The sequence below is a fragment of the Capsella rubella genome, unplaced genomic scaffold (assembly GCF_000375325.1).
Source record: "Capsella rubella cultivar Monte Gargano unplaced genomic scaffold, Caprub1_0 scaffold_7, whole genome shotgun sequence".
Taxonomy (NCBI): Eukaryota; Viridiplantae; Streptophyta; class Magnoliopsida; order Brassicales; family Brassicaceae; genus Capsella; species Capsella rubella.
In genome coordinates this window covers 277154-294700 of record NW_006238917.1, presented here as the reverse complement: position 1 = coordinate 294700, position 17547 = coordinate 277154, and the positions used below count along the sequence as shown (strand labels likewise).

At 39.3% G+C, this 17547-nt stretch overlaps 5 protein-coding genes across 8 annotated transcripts; 3 read left to right on the top strand and 2 right to left on the bottom strand.

The window, feature by feature from the left end:
- The first annotated feature begins 514 nt into the window (after positions 1–514).
- LOC17879499 lies at positions 515–1925 on the top strand. Its single transcript, XM_006284233.2, has 2 exons — positions 515–577; positions 995–1925. Exon 2 carries the CDS (start codon positions 997–999, stop codon positions 1825–1827), a length of 831 nt encoding a protein of 276 aa, XP_006284295.1. The 5' UTR covers positions 515–577; positions 995–996; the 3' UTR covers positions 1828–1925.
- Positions 1926–2931: 1006 nt separating this feature from the next.
- On the top strand, positions 2932–5166 carry LOC17879380 (fructose-bisphosphate aldolase 2, chloroplastic). Its single transcript, XM_006283799.2, has 7 exons — positions 2932–3212; positions 3457–3726; positions 3829–3938; positions 4033–4123; positions 4206–4344; positions 4426–4556; positions 4718–5166. Exons 1-7 carry the CDS (start codon positions 3036–3038, stop codon positions 4994–4996), a joined length of 1197 nt encoding a protein of 398 aa, XP_006283861.1. The 5' UTR covers positions 2932–3035; the 3' UTR covers positions 4997–5166.
- Positions 5167–5451: 285 nt separating this feature from the next.
- LOC17880978 (B-box zinc finger protein 19) lies at positions 5452–7630 on the bottom strand. Of its 2 annotated transcripts, XM_006284539.2 has the most exons (6): positions 7183–7264; positions 6687–6779; positions 6440–6536; positions 6202–6317; positions 5938–6099; positions 5452–5844 (listed from the first exon to the last, which is right to left on the bottom strand). In XM_006284539.2, the coding sequence occupies exons 2-6, from the start codon at positions 6696–6698 to the stop codon at positions 5761–5763; spliced, it is 471 nt and encodes a 156-aa protein (XP_006284601.1). In that variant the 5' UTR covers positions 6699–6779; positions 7183–7264; the 3' UTR covers positions 5452–5760. The 2 variants fall into 2 exon arrangements, with proteins under 2 accessions (XP_006284601.1, XP_006284600.1); XM_006284538.2 differs by lacking the exon at positions 6687–6779 and having other exon boundaries at positions 7183–7630.
- A 2014-nt stretch (positions 7631–9644) lies between these two features.
- On the top strand, positions 9645–14687 carry LOC17879650 (kinesin-like protein KIN-7F). Of its 3 annotated transcripts, none has more exons than XM_023779511.1 (14): positions 9645–9707; positions 10589–10839; positions 11084–11173; positions 11260–11360; positions 11450–11563; positions 11647–11728; positions 11873–11940; positions 12023–12088; positions 12192–12316; positions 12416–12755; positions 12848–12946; positions 13085–13717; positions 13795–14069; positions 14170–14687. In XM_023779511.1, exons 2-14 carry the CDS (start codon positions 10665–10667, stop codon positions 14495–14497), a joined length of 2496 nt encoding a protein of 831 aa, XP_023635279.1. In that variant the 5' UTR covers positions 9645–9707; positions 10589–10664; the 3' UTR covers positions 14498–14687. The 3 variants fall into 3 exon arrangements, with proteins under 3 accessions (XP_023635279.1, XP_023635278.1, XP_023635280.1); XM_023779510.1 differs by having other exon boundaries at positions 9645–9726; XM_023779512.1 differs by lacking the exon at positions 9645–9707 and adding an exon at positions 10349–10402.
- A 529-nt stretch (positions 14688–15216) lies between these two features.
- LOC17877581 (F-box/kelch-repeat protein At4g38940) lies at positions 15217–16641 on the bottom strand. Its single transcript, XM_023779006.1, is given in 2 exon segments — positions 15217–15751; positions 15753–16641. Coding segments are annotated over 2 exon segments (1101 nt in total). The 5' UTR covers positions 16469–16641; the 3' UTR covers positions 15217–15366.
- Positions 16642–17547: the final 906 nt, after the last annotated feature.

Here is a 17547-nt window from a genome sequence, read left to right as displayed (position 1 = left end):
CGGACAAACGCAAGTGAGACGGAGCCGACTACTTACATCAATGCACCATTTGTTGGTCTCTTGGCTTATTTTAAGGCTAACCCTATTCTAGACGACTCTGCCTTTTTAAGATTTAGCAAAAAGAATTAACATGTTATTAAGACATTTTTTTTTTTTTTTTTGAACTGTGATTCATATAATGAAAGACAAAAGAAAAAAAAAGTAGCAATATATGGGGATATTTACATGTTAAGATGACAAAGGTAGTGTTGAAGTATATGAGACTTTCTTCGGTGAATGTTAAACAGGGGGGGGGGGGTGTTATAAATGCACTTTTTGTTGATTGTGTGCTTTACTTTTGGATCACATCGTCCAAATACAAAAAATACGAGACTTTTCTGTAAATCTAAAAATATGTTTGGGCTATTAACTAAATAGAAAAAAGAACAAGTTACCCAACTTGGCTCTCCAAACGTCATCGTATTGGGCTATATCCAACAACTCAACGTCGTTTCTTATTTAGTCAGAGATTCAAAATTAGTTTTCTTCTTCTAGTCTTCCGAAATTAGGGTTTTCTGGGATTCTCGTATCGATAAAGGTTAGTCATTTTCCTTAATTACTACCGTGAATTGAATTACCCACTAATCATTGCACTTATACATGGAATTAGGTGTATTCAGAAGAAACTGTTTGCTTATTTGATGTTTATACGCTTTGATTTGATTCGTCACCGATGTGCGTTTGTGATCTTTAAATTCGTGTGAGTTCGAGTTTTAGTTATCAGGCATTTCACTTTTGGTGGTGAAGAAGACGCGTAGTTGGGTAATCGATGAAACCGTAGTTTTTGTTACACTTAATTATTGACATTAGTGTATTCTGCTTTCACTTAGTTTCGATTTGGGATTTTGTTTAGCCATCCCGGTTTCACTAGATAATCGGGGAGAATCTATGCTTCTGCCTTAATCCATCCTCTGTCATCATAACATGAAAGATCTGAATGTGCTTTTCGTTGTAGCCATGGCTGAACGAGAAGACGTCGCAAGGGTTTCTCTTTCTGTTAAAAACGAGCAAGATCTTTCTCCTGAGTCTTTAGCTTGGGCTGATTCCTGCATCGTCAGTTTTCCTGATGAGTCAGACCACACCACTTGGGGAACTTTTAGAGATGCTTTAACAGAAATCATCGATATCCATCCCGAGATGTTTGTTCCTTCCTCAACAAGAACAACTAGTGTCCTGCCTCCAGACGAGGATATGACTGATTCCGAGCCAATTGCTCTACGCACATACCAACCTGAAGCTGATAGTTCAGCCACCAGTAAAAATAGTTCATCGAATGAAGAAGTCAGCGAGATTGTATCTTTGATAACGTTTGAATCAGACCCGTCAAAGAATTCCTTACAAGATCATTATTTTTCAGAGTCCATAGCAGAAAATGGACCCCGTGAACCAGCAGACGATCCTACTAAAGACTTTGGAGGTGTTGAAAGTATAGAAGAAGATGGGTCAGTGAGCAATGGAGAGGCGGAAGAGGAAGAACCAGAGTCTGTATCGTCGTCTCAAGTATTCAAGGATGATTTCATGAACGCATACATTCAAGAAGATGCTGACGATTGTAAGGTTACAGAGGAACCGGTCGATGTAACTCAGCAAGAGATTTTCAAGGTGTGGGATCTGGAGATTGTGGGGGAAGGTGATGAGGAAGAAGGGTTGGTGCTGCAGCTGAAGAAGGCCCTCGTTGATTCTTCCACAGTACAGCCCCTTCCACAGCCACTGAATGATGATACAGTTGTTATCGATGATCTGATAGCTGGGATCTCGGATCTGTCTCTTGCAGAAACTTTTAAGTGAAAAGATTGAAGGTTTCAAGTACATGTGTTTTTAAATTGACATCATAAACTGTCTTTTGCATTACTAATCCTTAACCGGCACAAACCGGATTTGAGATTTCTAAACCTCCTAGAGCAGAGCGAAGGGTCAATTTGGTGTTGACACGACCCACTTGGCCACCTGTTGTGCAATGGTGGCGATGAGATTGCAGTGTCTCTCGACCGTTGATGTAGACTAGGCAATCTCTTAAAATCTCCATGCTTAACCTCAGCCTTAAGAAACCGCAGGGAATCACGTCCTCACAAAGTCATTCTCTCTGGATGTAACTTTCCGACGCAATCTTTGGCTCTAAATTCTAAAAGGGAAATTATTTTTAATACTTGCGTCTTGAAGAAAACATACGTCTGTGATTGATTAGCAATTTTTTGATCAAACGATGTGTAGATGATGACATGGTGAACTCTTTGCCGTCAGATTTAGACTTCTGCTAAACTGATGAATAATCTCGTCATCTCTCTCCCTTAAAATATTAGAACGGATACGAACCTCATGATTTTTCCTTTTCTTATCAAAACAACATCTTTGTAGCTTTATAAGCTGTTCCTGTTTTGCCACTGTTTTTTAAATCGAAAACGATGCGTTTGTCCGATGTTTTCTGTCCTCGAGCTCATCATCATGACAACATGTAGAGTAAAGACAAGAGACATACACAATTTTAAGAGAAAAAAAAACCTAAAATTTATACACTGTGTGTACAGTGTACATGGTAATATGCTACTAAAATACATTAGCATAAAGTTATCAAAAAAAAGTTCTCCAAAGAAATAATGTCCTGAAAAGAATCTGTTACTATTTGTGTACTTACTATTTTTTCCTGTATAGAGCAAACAAAAATCAAGCGAATATGTAACGACGAGGGGAGTATCGATTCCATATTCGGCAGAAGTAAAAATAAAAATAAAATGAAAAAAAAAAAAGAAAAGAAATCAAAGTGTAGAATTTTTCTTGAATTGGGGAGAGTAATTCAAGATTACGGTCCAGGTGGCAGGATATAATTGGCAAGGTCACAAGAACCTCAAATAACTGATCTGAAGAGAAATATAAAATCCAAAAGAGGGGAGGGGAGTGAGGTGGTGAGAGAGCAAGATAAGGTGGTGTCATAAGCTTTCACTCTGAGTCTCTCAAATTAATAGAAAAAAAAACCAAAGGCAGAGAAAAGAGATAAACCAATGGCATCAACCTCACTCCTCAAGGCATCTCCGGTGTTGGACAAATCGGAATGGGTCAAGGGCCAAAGCGTTCTCTTCCGTCAGCCTTCTTCCGCCTCCGTCGTCCTCCGCAACCGCGCCACCTCCCTCACCGTCCGCGCTGCTTCCTCCTACGCTGATGAGCTTGTTAAGACAGCGGTTAGTTCACTTCCTCTTCTTTGCCACGTGTTCTTTTATCTGCATGATTCGTAAAGGTCCCTTTTCTCTACTTTTTGTCTATTGGAATTGTCTAAATTCTCTTGTTCTGTTTTTCTCCTTTTTCTATTTTTTTTTTCTTTTCATTTCAGAACCGATTCAAACCGAATTTGTGTTTCTCTTTACCATTTATTAGATGTCTGGTTTATATTTTGATATGATTCCTTTTAATTTTGGGTTGGAGTAGAAAACAATTGCGTCTCCGGGACGCGGAATCTTGGCGATGGATGAGTCCAACGCGACTTGCGGGAAGCGTTTGGACTCAATTGGGCTAGAGAACACTGAGGCTAACCGCCAGGCGTTCCGGACTATGCTCGTCTCTGCACCGGGACTCGGACAGTACATCTCCGGCGCAATCCTATTCGAGGAGACTCTGTATCAGTCTACCACCGAAGGCAAGAAAATGGTCGACGTCCTCGTCGAGCAGAACATTGTCCCTGGTATCAAAGTTGACAAGGTAACACTTATATGCATCTTGTTTGAATCTATGTATACCAACATGCATGGTGCTTAATTCGAGGAATCTAAATTGAGTTGCGTGTTATGGACTATTAATTAGGGTTTGGTGCCACTTGTTGGATCCAACAATGAGTCATGGTGTCAAGGACTAGACGGTCTATCCTCTCGAACTGCTGCTTACTACCAACAGGGTGCTCGTTTTGCCAAATGGTATTCTACTTTCACTTCTGTTTTCATTTCCTACACGAAAATATGGTCTACTCTCGATTTTAAAGGGATCGTTTCCTCTCTGCTGATTGATTAGGCGTACTGTCGTGAGCATTCCCAACGGTCCATCTGCTCTGGCCGTCAAAGAAGCTGCTTGGGGTCTTGCTAGATACGCTGCCATTTCACAGGTAAAACATGTAACTTGTCCCCCACGAAACAGTTCTAAGCGGAATCTTTCAAGCTATTTATACAGAAGTTGCGTTTTTTCAGGACAGCGGCTTGGTTCCGATTGTGGAGCCAGAGATCTTGTTGGATGGAGAGCACGGCATTGACAGGACATACGACGTGGCCGAGAAGGTTTGGGCTGAGGTTTTCTTCTACCTTGCTCAAAACAATGTCATGTTTGAAGGTATATTCGTTATAGAGTACGTCTCTTGTTACAACTTGTAATGTCTGAAAATTAACAATTTACCACTTTCTTCTTGCATAGGTATCCTCCTGAAACCGAGCATGGTGACTCCCGGAGCTGAGTGTAAAGACAGAGCTACTCCTGAACAAGTTTCCTCCTACACCCTCAAGCTCCTCCGCAACAGAGTCCCTCCCGCAGTCCCCGGAATCATGGCAAGTTCTCTCCTTCTTTTAAAGATACTTCACAGTTAAAAATCCGCAAAAACATTGTCCGATTCAATACAATAACAAAGTGCTGACTGAGGCAAAACCTAATCTTGCTGGTGGCTTGAGGTAGAAGTAATATTATTTCTCTTGTTATTTGTTTTTTGCAGTTCTTGTCCGGAGGACAGTCGGAGGTGGAGGCAACACTCAACCTGAACGCAATGAACCAGGGCCCAAACCCATGGCACGTGTCCTTCTCCTACGCACGTGCGTTGCAGAACACTTGCCTGAAAACATGGGCCGGCAGACCCGAGAACGTGAACGCAGCTCAGACCACTCTCTTGGCCCGTGCCAAGGCGAATTCGTTGGCTCAGCTCGGAAAATACACCGGAGAAGGTGAGTCCGAAGAGGCCAAGGAGGGAATGTTCGTCAAAGGCTACACCTACTGAAGAGATAATGCTGTGAAAAAAAAGAGATGAAGCAAATGTTTAATCACATTTGTTTTTGCGTTTGGTTGTTATTATCATGTCAAATCATTATTTTCTCTGCTGAATTTGCATTAGCTACTCCTTTCAATAAGTTCCATTATATTGAAGTTATCTATCTCTATCTTGATCTATTTAAACTGTGTTTTCTAGACCATGAGAGAAATTCTAAAAGAATAGTCTCAATTTCGTATTTGAAAATTTCCCGAATTTGTAGCTCATTTGGTTTGAGGGTATAGCTCCAGCTCATGAGTTCAAGCCTGGCAAAGGAGAAGATGATGAGTAGAAGAAACTAGAAAGTATTATAGTAAGACGATAGCCAAGAGAACATGGACAATTGAGTATGACACAATACAACGCTTATTTTAGCCTTATGGGCCTTTGCATAGATAATGGGCTTGATATTTTTGATTCGCCAGTTTTTTCGACTTTTCTTCATTGGGAGGGGAATAGGGATTTACATATATTCCAGATAGTTATATTAAAAAGAAAGAAAAGAAAAAAAAATATTCAGAATTTCAGATATTAGCTTACATTCCTGTGATGTGAGCCCTTAAGCTAATTCTGTTGAACTAAGATAATGCACAAACAACATAAACCTTTGCCCTCTTCAACAACAACAAAGCTGGCGTACTGCAACGATCTCTAGTTCTTGAAACTCTTTACAATCATTTCTCAAGCTGATTTTTGGTATCAGAGTAAAGTCTATCTCTCTCTCTTTCACCTTGTCACTTCTCAGACTCTCGTTTGAAGGGTCCAACTGGTACAATACCTGCAGGCTCGTGATTGTTCTCGTTATTTACATCAATGCCCTGCTCATTGAGAAACAAAACAAATTGAGAACACAATAAACGGATCAGGAAAGTTATAGAGATATATATTATTAGATAGAGAGATTCAAATACATTGTTATTTGATGCTGGCTCATGTACTCTTTGCGGATTAGCATTTAGATCAATCATTTCGTCATCAGTCTTGCCATTAGCTTCACCATTTGCATTTGTTGAGACTCTTTGGTTCTGCATGTTGTCCCTAGTATTGTTTGGTTTAGGCTTATCCCCTGGAAACTACAAGAAACGGTAAACACAAGATGACAATTAAATCAAGAAATGGACTCAAAATGATTGTGTGTATTGAGCGAACGAAAGAAACAATTAGTTATTTCAAACCTCGATTCTCTGTCTCAGCAAAAGAAACCGACCGTGTGTTCTCTTGCCACCAACATGCACTACCATGTCACATTGCAGACAGAGGGAACTACCGTCTATCTCACAGTAAAAGAAGGCTGTTCTCACAACGCCAGACGGAAAAACGAAGAATTAGATTTCTGATCTTTATTTTTAATATATGTATATGCTAACACAATGGAAACATGAGTATGGAAACTTCACTGTAAACCGATCATACCAGGTGCATTTTCGCATATATCACAGCATGGTGCATTGCTTGGTTCAGCTAAACCAACACGTACATGCCGGCTAGCTAGCTTGTTGCACATATGAACCTGAAGTAAAAAAATTCACACATTTCTGAATCATACATCAAATTAACCCATTTTCTATTGATAACAACAATGGTATATCTGAAAACTATTCAGAGCTATTGCATTAGAAACGGATTAACCAATGACTCGAGAAGGACTGTAAAGTGTTACCCTTAGAGTCATCTAATTGAAGTAAGGATTAATCGCAAAAAAATTCTTCTCCAGAAGTTATACAAAATGCAAACTCTGGAGACAAAATGTTCCCTGCAATGTACATCACAGAGTAGAATCATTGAAACCGCAGCAACAAGAATACTTGAATTCCATGTAATTCATCAATTGAACATGCTCCATACACCAGATGAAAAAAAGGTTTCAACGTTTTGAATTCTTTTGACGGATCAATATGCTTCGCTCCAATTCAAAAGACAATTTTGATGTCAAGAGCCTAAGATTCTAGAAACCAAATCTCAAAATCTATTTCTTTAGCTCAAAAGTTCTCCACTTTATTGGCTTATGGAGCAAAGTCCGATCAACTCATGCCCAAATAAAGTGAAAATCCAAGACACAAGTAACAAAGACTCGATCTTTCACGAACCCATGAATCAGAGCACCGTCAACAACAGATGCAGAGAAAGCGAAAAAAGAAAAGAAAAGAAGAAATTACTTTTTCATCGCAGGCGCGGCAAAGGGCAGCTTCGTCGGCGGCGCAAAAGACGATAGCGGCTGCGTTCTCGCAGGCATCGCACAAAATTCGCATATTTCTGGTTCAATCTTAGGAGGTCTTTTTCTCACTCTATGCGGAACAATGAATCTCACCTCCAAGTCAAAATCTTTAGCCAGAACTCAGATGGCGATTGAAAGAAATGAAGTGGGAACAAGTAGACAGTTCAGATTAGTTAAGGAGAAAGTATATAGCTTAAGGGTTAGTAGGATTACGCGATGGTATCAAGGAAGAAGAAGGAGGAGGAAGAAAGGAAGAAGAAAAGAATGGAAATTTTTTAAAGAAAATCTTTTCAAGGATGGAGGAGAGAAGCTTGAGCGACCAGAAGAGACGACCAAATCCACGCGCCGAGAGTAATCACAACACAACAAGTATGTAAATGTATTACTCTCACTCGCTGTGACTAGGCGCAAAACTGTTAATTACTACTTTTGGGTAATTTCTGCAATTTCATTAGTGTTCTTTTGTCTTTTAAATATTCATTAAAGGAAAAAATAGAAAGCGCCTAAAACAAGAAATGTGTAGTATGATTAGGAGAAATATACTGACAACACCCATATCTTTGAGTGGATATGGTTTTGAGTTCTTAATAAGATTTTATTATAAAGAAAAGTGCCATTATATAAGACTTGAAAAGAATATTATCTCGACTAAAAATTAGGACCCTAAATCGTAAAAAAAGAAAAGAAAAAGACTCTATGCCATCTGGAAGGTCATTCAGTGAATGATGTGTGTTCCCTGAAACAGACTCGTCCTCTTGTGTTTCCTTTGTTTTAGGTGTTATAATCACTACTCTCTCTCTCTCTCTCATAACTTCTATTGTCATTCAGTTACAACCTTATATGTATGATTTTTTCCTACTTATGTTGGATATTTTCTTTGTTTTCCACTTTTTTTTTCTTTCTCTTTTTGTGACGGTAGCTGAAATTGTCTTAAAGGATCAGTAGATTTAGGACCTGTGACTCTTATAAAAAGGAAAAAAAAAAAGAGAGTAAAAATATGACCTAAAATGATATAAGAAAAGTGAAAAAAATAAGAGCCACAAGAGGAAAAAAAAAAGAAAAGACAAAAAGGTGGGTGGGCCAAATGTCACCAGCCATATAAAAAAAGGAATTGGTGGTCGAGAAGTAGTAGTAGTAGTAGTTGAAAGCAAACTCTCAAAAGGCTCTCTCTCTACTAGTGGCCTTCATTTAAAGTTGTTTTTATTTCTTTTCCCCTTCCATATTCAGTTTTTTTTTTTTTTTTTCATTTAACTAATTAAAGATCTCCACAATTATGTTAGTTTTTATTTTATTTTATTTCCCACTCTCCCATAAACATTTCTTTAGCAGAATTATGCAACAACTTGGTATCTGGAATTTTTTTTTTTTTAAAGTTTTGACGCATATTAATAATTAAACCACGAAGAATTCAATTTTTTCATATGTAAACAATTGCAAAATCCAAAAAGAAAAATACTTAAAAAGACTACATTGATAAACACATTGCATGGAAACTTGTCAAAAACATTTGATGCGGAGAGAACAAAAACCCAACAAAAAAAAGAAAGAAAAGACGACAGTAGCACGTGTAAGTGAATATTATCATTGCCAATTGCTGGGCTTTTTACTTGTAATAAAAACAGAAGGGTAAGGAGCACAAATATGTTGCACATATGGGCCGAGGAGAAGGCCTGTTACTAATGGGCTCCTAACATAATATAAAGTGAAGTGGGGGGAGGGGGGGGGGTCCATCTGGCGGTTTAAGGGGAGTTATCGAATCAATGAACAAAAAAAGGTTAAGGGGTAAAAGAGTCATTAGGTAGATTTGTCAACTCCCCAAAGCCAGATGGAGGAGAGAGAAACAACCCCCCGGGGCGAATCGAATACAACAAAAGAGAGAATATCTTTGGGGACCAAATCAATGCCGAGACGAGACGAGTGAGTGTGGGTCGACCCTCCTTAGAGAGAGAGAATAATAAAGAAGAAGAAGACGAACAACAACAACCATTTCCATTACTGTTACTGTACTAGGCAGGAGTGGAGTGGGTTGTGTAAATAATTTATAAGAACATTCTTTCCCTTCTCTTCTGTTTTTTTTCCGGTGACTACTGTGTGTGTGTCTCTCTCTCTCCATTTTTTTCTCATTGTGCTATCAATTCCGACATTTTAAGGCAACTCCCTTCCCTTCACATTGTTCTTTTTTGGGATTATTATTATACTTTTGAGTTTCTCCAAAAGCATAAATTTTCTAATTTTTCATCCTCTTTCTTACTATTTCTTTCTTGGGTTACTACTGCTCACTACTTTTTTTTTTTTGCGGGTTTGTGTGGCATTATAAATTAGTGGAAAATTGTTGAAATAGTTAAGAATTTGTGGGTTGGCAAGTACTTAGTAGTGTTGGTGCTTAATTCTGTAGTGGATGTTGCAGATCAGAGCTTCCGGGTGCGACTGAGATACAATGTTCTTTTGGAACCACATTGCCTTGAGGTAGAAGACATCTCACTTGGTAAACAAGCTCTTTGCATGTTTCTCTTTTGTTGCCTTTTAATATCGATACGCACTTTATATATGAAAATTTGGATTAAGATTCAGTTACATTTTTGTAATGATGTTTAAATGCTCGGTTTGTTGCAAATCAAAAGTGTCAATGCGTTTTGACTAGTAGTTAACTCGAAGCTCCTTTTAGTTTACCTTAAAAACACGCATTTGTGGCTGACCTTGTCTCTCCGTTGATGAAATACAAAACTAAATCTTTATTTTAATCCAAGTAACTTTTCATTGTAATTAGAATATATGATAACTTGTTGTTTCCTCTACACTTGTATATATATCAGACAGAGAAGTGTGGTCTGTGGGACCATTTCATTACCCTCTTATTCGATTAAACAATGGTTTAGTTTTGATAAAACGTGACTTAGTCTTCAAGGATAGTGGGTGACCATTACAGATAAAGTCGGTAATCTTTGTTTTTTTCTTTTTTTTTTTTTTCCGTTCTGCAGTTGAGGTAGATCACCTTCTAAGTAAACTGTCTTGTATAAACCTAATATTATAATAACACAAAGTCTTCTGTTATTTTGTGTGTTTGGTTCATTGAAATGTATAAAGTGTTCTCCTTCAGCAGAACAGAGCAGCTTGTCTTTTTCTAGGCATGTTTCATGTTTTACTCTCTTAGTTTTGGTTCGGTGAGATCAGATTTCTTTAGTTTTTCCATCTCTTTCTGGTTTTCTTAGTTGGAAAATAAAGGGACCTTTTGGTCTCTTCCCAATTGTATCCTGCTGCTGAACTTCTTTCAGCAGTCCTGAACATTTATTCTGCAATAAATATCCAAAGACACCAATCTTGGAGGTCTTAAGTTTGAACTGTTTCAGGAAAACAACGGTTACACTGAAAGCAAAGCAATGCTGAGCAATCGGTAGCACTTGCTATATAAGAGAGCAGAAGGAGATGGAGAAGACACCCCGAGAAGAGAAGATTCTGGTTCTGGTGAGATTGAGGCCTCTAAACGAGAAAGAGATTGCAGCTAATGAAGCTGCGGATTGGGAATGCATCAATGATACCACCATATTGTACAGAAACACTTTGCGCGAAGGCTCAAACTTTCCTTCTGCATATTCATTTGGTAAGAAGAGAAATAATGCTACTGGAACTCCAAACTAATAGTTAACCTCCTGAGTCTGAAATCCATAATGAGATATTTAACAGCATCACAACCTCTTTTAACAACTTAACTCATACCTGGCTGTGACCTTTGATATTCAAAACTTTTGCTTCCTATTTGAAAAGAGTCTCACTTTTCATATCCGTTTGTTGATTGTTGACTCAGATTCCCATTTCGTTTTCTATTTTCTATTTTTTGGTGGTAGATAAAGTCTACCGAGGTGAATGTCCCACCAGAGAAGTTTACGAGGATGGAACCAAGGAAATCGCCCTGTCGGTTGTCAAAGGAATCAACTGTAAGTTATTCTTTCCCATTGTTTTGCTGATGCTCACATTGATGAAACGTTATGCTAAGTTCTTCAATGACTGTAATGATTGACAGGTAGTATTTTTGCATATGGCCAGACGAGTAGCGGAAAGACATACACCATGACTGGTATTACAGAGTTTGCCGTGGCTGACATATTTGATTATATATTTCAGGTAGAGGCCTCATTGTATAAGTTTTTTTCCAAAGTTAATGCTGGTCTTTGCTCTTCTTATGCACTACTAATTGGATCTGGACGCTGCAGCATGAAGAAAGGGCGTTTGCTGTGAAATTTTCAGCTATAGAGATCTACAATGAGGCCATACGAGATCTGCTTAGCTCGGATGGTACATCACTGAGGCTACGAGACGATCCTGAGGTGAAATGAATGTCGTTTTCCTTACCGGGAGCTTTTACTGTGTAAAACTGTCTGACTCTCCTTTTTCTTTCCTTTCTTATTAGAAAGGGACCATCGTTGATAAAGCCACAGAGGAAACTCTGCGAGACTGGAACCATCTGAAGGAGCTTCTATCTATTTGTGAAGGTAAAACTCAAAATTCAACAAAACTTTCCATTACTATCAAGTAGCCAATGATAGTAATGATGTATTGCACGTGGTTTGAAACTCAGATTGTTCTTCAGAAAATGTTGTCTCTAAAGTAACATACATGTTTCTACATTTTTGCAGCACAGCGCAAGATTGGTGAAACTGCATTGAATGACAGAAGTTCTAGATCTCATCAAATTATTAGACTGGTTAAATTCTATCTACCACTGGATTTAAGATACAACTTCTCTCCCTCTTGGTTGGCCCTTGATTGTCTCCTTAATTTTTCAGACAGTTGAAAGCTCTGGTCGTGAGTTCTTAGGCAAAGAAAACTCCACCACCCTCATGGCGAGTGTGGTATGCTCTCATCTACAAAGCTAAACAACCCTTCTTTCTGTTGGATCTTGAAGTTTTTGTTTCTCTAATTACCATGTCCATGCTCATCGCTCTTTATGTGCAGAATTTCATCGATCTAGCGGGAAGCGAGCGTGCATCACAGGCGATGTCAGCTGGTACAAGACTGAAGGAAGGCTGCCATATCAATCGAAGTCTGCTGACTCTTGGAACGGTGATCCGTAAACTTAGGTGAGTAAACAATACATCCTTTTTAGTACATTGCTGTCTTTCGCATGTTTAGTAATTAATTTTTAACCAAAGAACTACGAGTTTTTACACTTGATCTAGTAAGGGAAGACAAGGGCATATCAACTTCAGAGACTCCAAGCTAACACGAATTCTACAGCCATGCTTGGGGGGGAATGCAAGAACCGCTATCATCTGCACCCTGAGCCCAGCGAGGAGTCATGTAGAGCTAACGAGGAACACTCTCTTGTTTGCGTGCTGTGCAAAGGAAGTTACCACAAAGGCGCGGATCAATGTTGTTATGTCAGACAAGGCTCTGCTGAAGCAACTACAGCGTGAGCTTGCGAGGCTCGAGACCGAACTGAGAAACCCTGCCTCCTCACCTGCCTCAAACTGTGAATGTGCAATGACGGTGAAGAAGAAAGATCTTCAGATACATAAGGTTAGCTCATTTGTGAACACCCAAAAATTGCTTTCATAAATTTCCTTTTCAGGTTTGGTATGACATTGGCTGGTTTCGTAACTGTGGGGCAGATGGAAAAGCAGATCACTGAGTTGAGAAAACAGAGGGATCTTGCTCAATCCCGGCTTGAAGATTTCATGAGAATGGTTGAACACAATGTGGCCTCAAAGGTATTTCTGGTTCTTCTCATAATCTCACTTTATGCAACAGATAATTCAATTCTTGTCACATTTTCTCAAATATCACGTTTTTGCCTTAGATTTTTATGGCATTTCTGCTAATTAGCTTCTGTTTTTGCTCTGTCGAAGCCGGGAACTCCACATTTCGGCAACCACACAGACACATGGGAGGATGGTTCAATATCAGAGACATCAGGCGTGGTCGATTCAGACAGAAGGAGTTACATATCAGATGGAATGTCGACACCCCTGTCAGTATCAAGAGCTTATGTTCATTCTCACTCTGACGACGACGATCTGGACGAAGAGTTGCCTAGGCGTTCAGCAGATCCATCAGAAGAATACTGCAGAGAAGTTCAATGCATTGAGACTGAGGAATCGGTCACAGTCTATAACAACAACAAAGACGAGAGAGCAGAACCTGAGAACGTTTTAGGCCGTGGTGAGGATGCTAATGGTGAAACGAGTGTAGGCCAGAACGTCAGGGGGAGAAGCTGGAACCGCAGTGAGACCATGCCGGGCACAAGCACTCCGCCTGAAATCCCCAGGACAGACTTCCTCGGAAGACCAGCGAGTCACAAGATTTCGTTTCCTGATTTAGAGTTTGGTTCTAGTGTGTCGAGGAATGATTCTATGTCTTCTTGCGGAAGCGATTCCACTGGGACTCAGAGCATCAGAACGCCGTTAGGAGAAGAGGGAGGTATCACTAGCATCCGGACTTTTGTTGAAGGGCTTAAGGAAATGGCTAAGCGTCAAGGCAACGTAAGTTCATAATCATATATATACTGATCAATTCGTCTTTGTAGTTTACAATTCATTTTGCAAGTTTCGTTTATCAGGTCTTGAATGCTGAGGGTTCTGGTAAAATTGGGAGGGACATAGGTCTGGAGTCCATGGACAGAGAATTCGAGAGACAACGGCAAGAGATTCTGGAGCTATGGCAAACCTGTAACATCTCTTTGGTGCATAGAACATACTTCTACTTGCTCTTCAAAGGAGATGAGGCGGACTCAATCTACATAGGAGTAGAGCTAAGAAGACTTTTGTTTATGAAAGATAGCTTCTCTCAGGGAAATCAAGCATTGGGAGGAGAAACCTTAACATTGGCCTCAAGGTTAGATATTTTTGGCGTCTGTATATAGCGTTTGGCATTTTTGGTTGCAGTTTTGTTCAAGGCCTAATCTTTTTTTCTGTGGCGTTTGGTTTTGGTTAAGCCGGAAAGCACTTCATAGGGAGAGAAAGATGCTGAGCAAGCTTGTGGGGAAAAGGTTTTCAGAAGAAGAGAGGAGAAGAATCTATCACAAGTTTGGGATTGTAGTTAACTCCAAACGTAGGCGGTTACAACTTGTGAATGAGCTCTGGAGCAATCCCAAGGACATGACTCAGGTTGTAGAAAGTGCAGATGTTGTAGCGAAGCTTGTGAGGTTCGCTGAGCAAGGCAGAGCCATGAAGGAGATGTTTGGTCTGACCTTCACACCTCCTTCGTTCTTGACAACCCGGAGATCGCATAGTTGGAGAAAAAGCATGCCTACAATTACCTAACTTCTGCTTCGCCAATGACACTATGCTTATAGGTTTCTTGTAGCAGAAGCCATCTTTTGTATATTTTCTTGATGTGTCTTTTGTTTGTCTTTTGATTTTGAAACATATAATGTTGTAATTGATTTTTCCTCCCTCAACGTTCTGTTCTTTTTACCCTTACAAATTGTTATAAATGTTTGAATTTTTAATATGAAAATAACTTGTTAACACATTTAAAATTGCAACTATTATTGAATCATTATGGAAATCTATCAACTATTACGAGGCTTTCTCATAATCTTTGAAGACATTCAAAAATGTTATCTTGTTGATAAAAAAATCAAAAATCAAAAATCAAAAATGTTATCTACAAATAGGATTAGTTTAACCGGAAAAGAAGAAAATGAATCAACGACAATTCAGAGAATAGTAACATGATACTTGATGCTTTTTTGGCTCAAGAGATACCAATTATTCCCATATGATCAATTAATGTTTCAGGTGGGTATGATCAACAAAGTAAGAAACTTCTTTTTTATTTTTCTACCTAATCCACAAATAAAGAAGATGCTTCAATAAAACTGTCGTTTGCAAAGGCCAACTATATACGAATGTATATGCCAAGTGTCGTTGACTCCAACCTTTTATGCTAAGATCCTTCTATCAAGTTTTTGTGAGCACAAATAAGTTTTGAATCACTAAAACAGAACAGAAGAAGCAGCAGGGGACTCAAATGTAACAGCGCCCCCATAAAACACAGCATTTTATACCATACCAACTTACGCTAAACAGAAGAATCCAAAAGGAGGTTGTGAGGCACATTCATAAGCTAATAAACAGACAAGAAAGTAGCAGGGCAGCACAAAAGTTCATTTCAAGGAATCATCAGATCAGAGCACAACAGCTACACAATCCATAATGTGAAAATTCCCACTAAGCACAACATTACACCACTCAACTTTACCCCAACTCTCTCCATCAGAGCGTCTTTCCACTGCAATCTCCGCACACCAAATCTCTGTTTTCTCTGTTTTCTGCAAGAAGAGAAGCAATTTCCCACTGCTGTAACTCGCAATTTTCGACCACTTACAAGCCTGAGGCAATAATCCTTCCAAACCTTTGACCACTGCCCAAGATCTCTGCTTTGGATCATAAGCTCTCAAACAGTTCCCACGAACGTCATAGTAATACAAGACATCCTCTATCACACATGAACTGGACCACTCCTTAGAATGCAGAACCTCGTCTTTATCGCAATTACCTTTACTGGGATCATAACAAGGTATTGTAATAAGTCCTCATGTAAATCTTACCTCCCATTGCCACACTGCTAAACCATCTTTTCCCTTGCTCCCAATCTGGTCTCGCCTTAAGATCCCACCTTCCCGTATCTGTATCGAACACCATTATGCTTCTCGACGGAGATTTCATCGGAGAAAGCGTATCTGATCCTCCGATTATATAAACATTCCGATCAATGAGCTCTGTGACGGAAATGGCAACGGCTTTGGGCATGTCAGGGAGAGACTGAGCAGTGTGAGTTGTACAATCGATAAGCGAAACGCTCGAAGTGATCTTCCAATTGCAAAATCCACCCATCACAAAGATCTTAGAACCAAGGCCTACATAGCTTCCATGTAAGGACATGGGAGGGAGAGAGGAGATATGGACCAAGCGGTGATCAGAGGTGGTGCCGGAGAGTTGTTGTCCGTTAGGTTTACGGCAAAGAGTAAACCAATGGATATCAGAGGTTTGATCTTTGGAGATTGCGACATAGAGACATTGTTCTGTGCATCCGAAGAAGGAACGTCTCGCGTAGAGCTCAGGCGACGCGACGAGCGATCGGAAACGCCTTGAAACTTGGGAGAGAGTAGGATAATAGCATCGCGGGACACGGGCGACGATATCGACGACGATTTCATCAGGGAGTAGCGAAATCTGACACGGCGGCTCCGGCGGCTGCTTCCTCTGTGCCCTAATTGGAGAAGACATTTCCAGAGTAATTAATTGTACAGAATAGGCGAAGGCAGAAATAAAACCCTAATAATGTATGTAACGGTTGTGAGGGGATACGATGGTGATGATCCGATTTTGACTTTTGTATTTAAGAAGACAGAAATGTGAGAAATCAGAAGAAACTCCCCAAAGAGAGGCGGTTGGAAATTTTCCAAGAGAGAGAGTTCCTTTCCTCAAACCAATCAAGACGCCGGTTCGGTTCGCGTCTTCTCATTTTATGCAAAACAACACATATTTCGCTTCTTCATCAGGTAAACAGCGCAACGTTGTTTTTAGATTTTCAAAACAACATGCGTTCTTCTCACACATACATTTGTTACTTCAAAACCCCTAGCTCCCTCTCAATGGATGGATATTATACTCCTTTATTACTAAATGTTTGGCTAGAGCTTTGGGTTTTCAGTTGGTTGTATTTTGAATTTCAGCTTAAGACAAACATTTTCAATAACTTATACGAAACTAGATTAGTAACACATAAACAAAACCAAATCATACGATATGGGCCCTTTTGATTAATTCATCTCCAACTGAATTATTAATTTGTATCAACTAGTATTTGACTATTTGTGGTTAAAAGGCAAATGTTGATGATATGATATAGGACAACAAATAAACAAATAAAAATATTAATAGTAGACTCGAAGAAAATTCATAAACAAGATGAAATCGAGTTTTCAGAGATATATTTGAAAATGATAAAAGATATAAATAGGGTGTATCCCTCCCACAGTTATCTTACTAGGAAGATACGAATCCGTCACAGTCTCATAACAAACATAACAGAATGGTGAAAACGAATAACACTTTGATGATGTGTGGTTTTTGTTTCTAGCAAACACGTTCTTGGGGAACAACATGATACAAGGACCAAAACCATTGGGTCTCTACTAACCTGACAAATAATATAAGAAGATCCCAGCTCCATGACGAGACCGGTTCGAAAAAAGGGGAACAAAGAATCATGCGGAGTTCATGAACCGCATTCTCTTCTCATTCGGCTCTGGACTATATATATATATATATATATATATATATATATATACTCCTACTACGTA

Coding starts and splice junctions, on each gene's coding strand:
- LOC17880978 (XM_006284538.2), bottom strand. CDS start 7,275: ATGCGAATTTTGTGCGATGCCTGCGAGAACGCAGCCGCTATCGTCTTT. Junction 6,537..7,182: donor GCCGCGCCTGCGATGAAAAA/GTAATTTCTTCT, acceptor TTTTTACTTCAG/GTTCATATGTGCAACAAGCT. Junction 6,318..6,439: donor TATATGCGAAAATGCACCTG/GTATGATCGGTT, acceptor TTGTGAGAACAG/CCTTCTTTTACTGTGAGATA.
- LOC17879650 (XM_023779511.1), top strand. CDS start 10,665: ATGGAGAAGACACCCCGAGAAGAGAAGATTCTGGTTCTGGTGAGATTG. Junction 10,840..11,083: donor TCCTTCTGCATATTCATTTG/GTAAGAAGAGAA, acceptor TTTTGGTGGTAG/ATAAAGTCTACCGAGGTGAA. Junction 11,941..12,022: donor CTCATCAAATTATTAGACTG/GTTAAATTCTAT, acceptor TTAATTTTTCAG/ACAGTTGAAAGCTCTGGTCG.
- LOC17879499 (XM_006284233.2), top strand. CDS start 997: ATGGCTGAACGAGAAGACGTCGCAAGGGTTTCTCTTTCTGTTAAAAAC.
- LOC17879380 (XM_006283799.2), top strand. CDS start 3,036: ATGGCATCAACCTCACTCCTCAAGGCATCTCCGGTGTTGGACAAATCG. Junction 3,727..3,828: donor CTGGTATCAAAGTTGACAAG/GTAACACTTATA, acceptor ACTATTAATTAG/GGTTTGGTGCCACTTGTTGG. Junction 3,939..4,032: donor GGTGCTCGTTTTGCCAAATG/GTATTCTACTTT, acceptor CTGATTGATTAG/GCGTACTGTCGTGAGCATTC.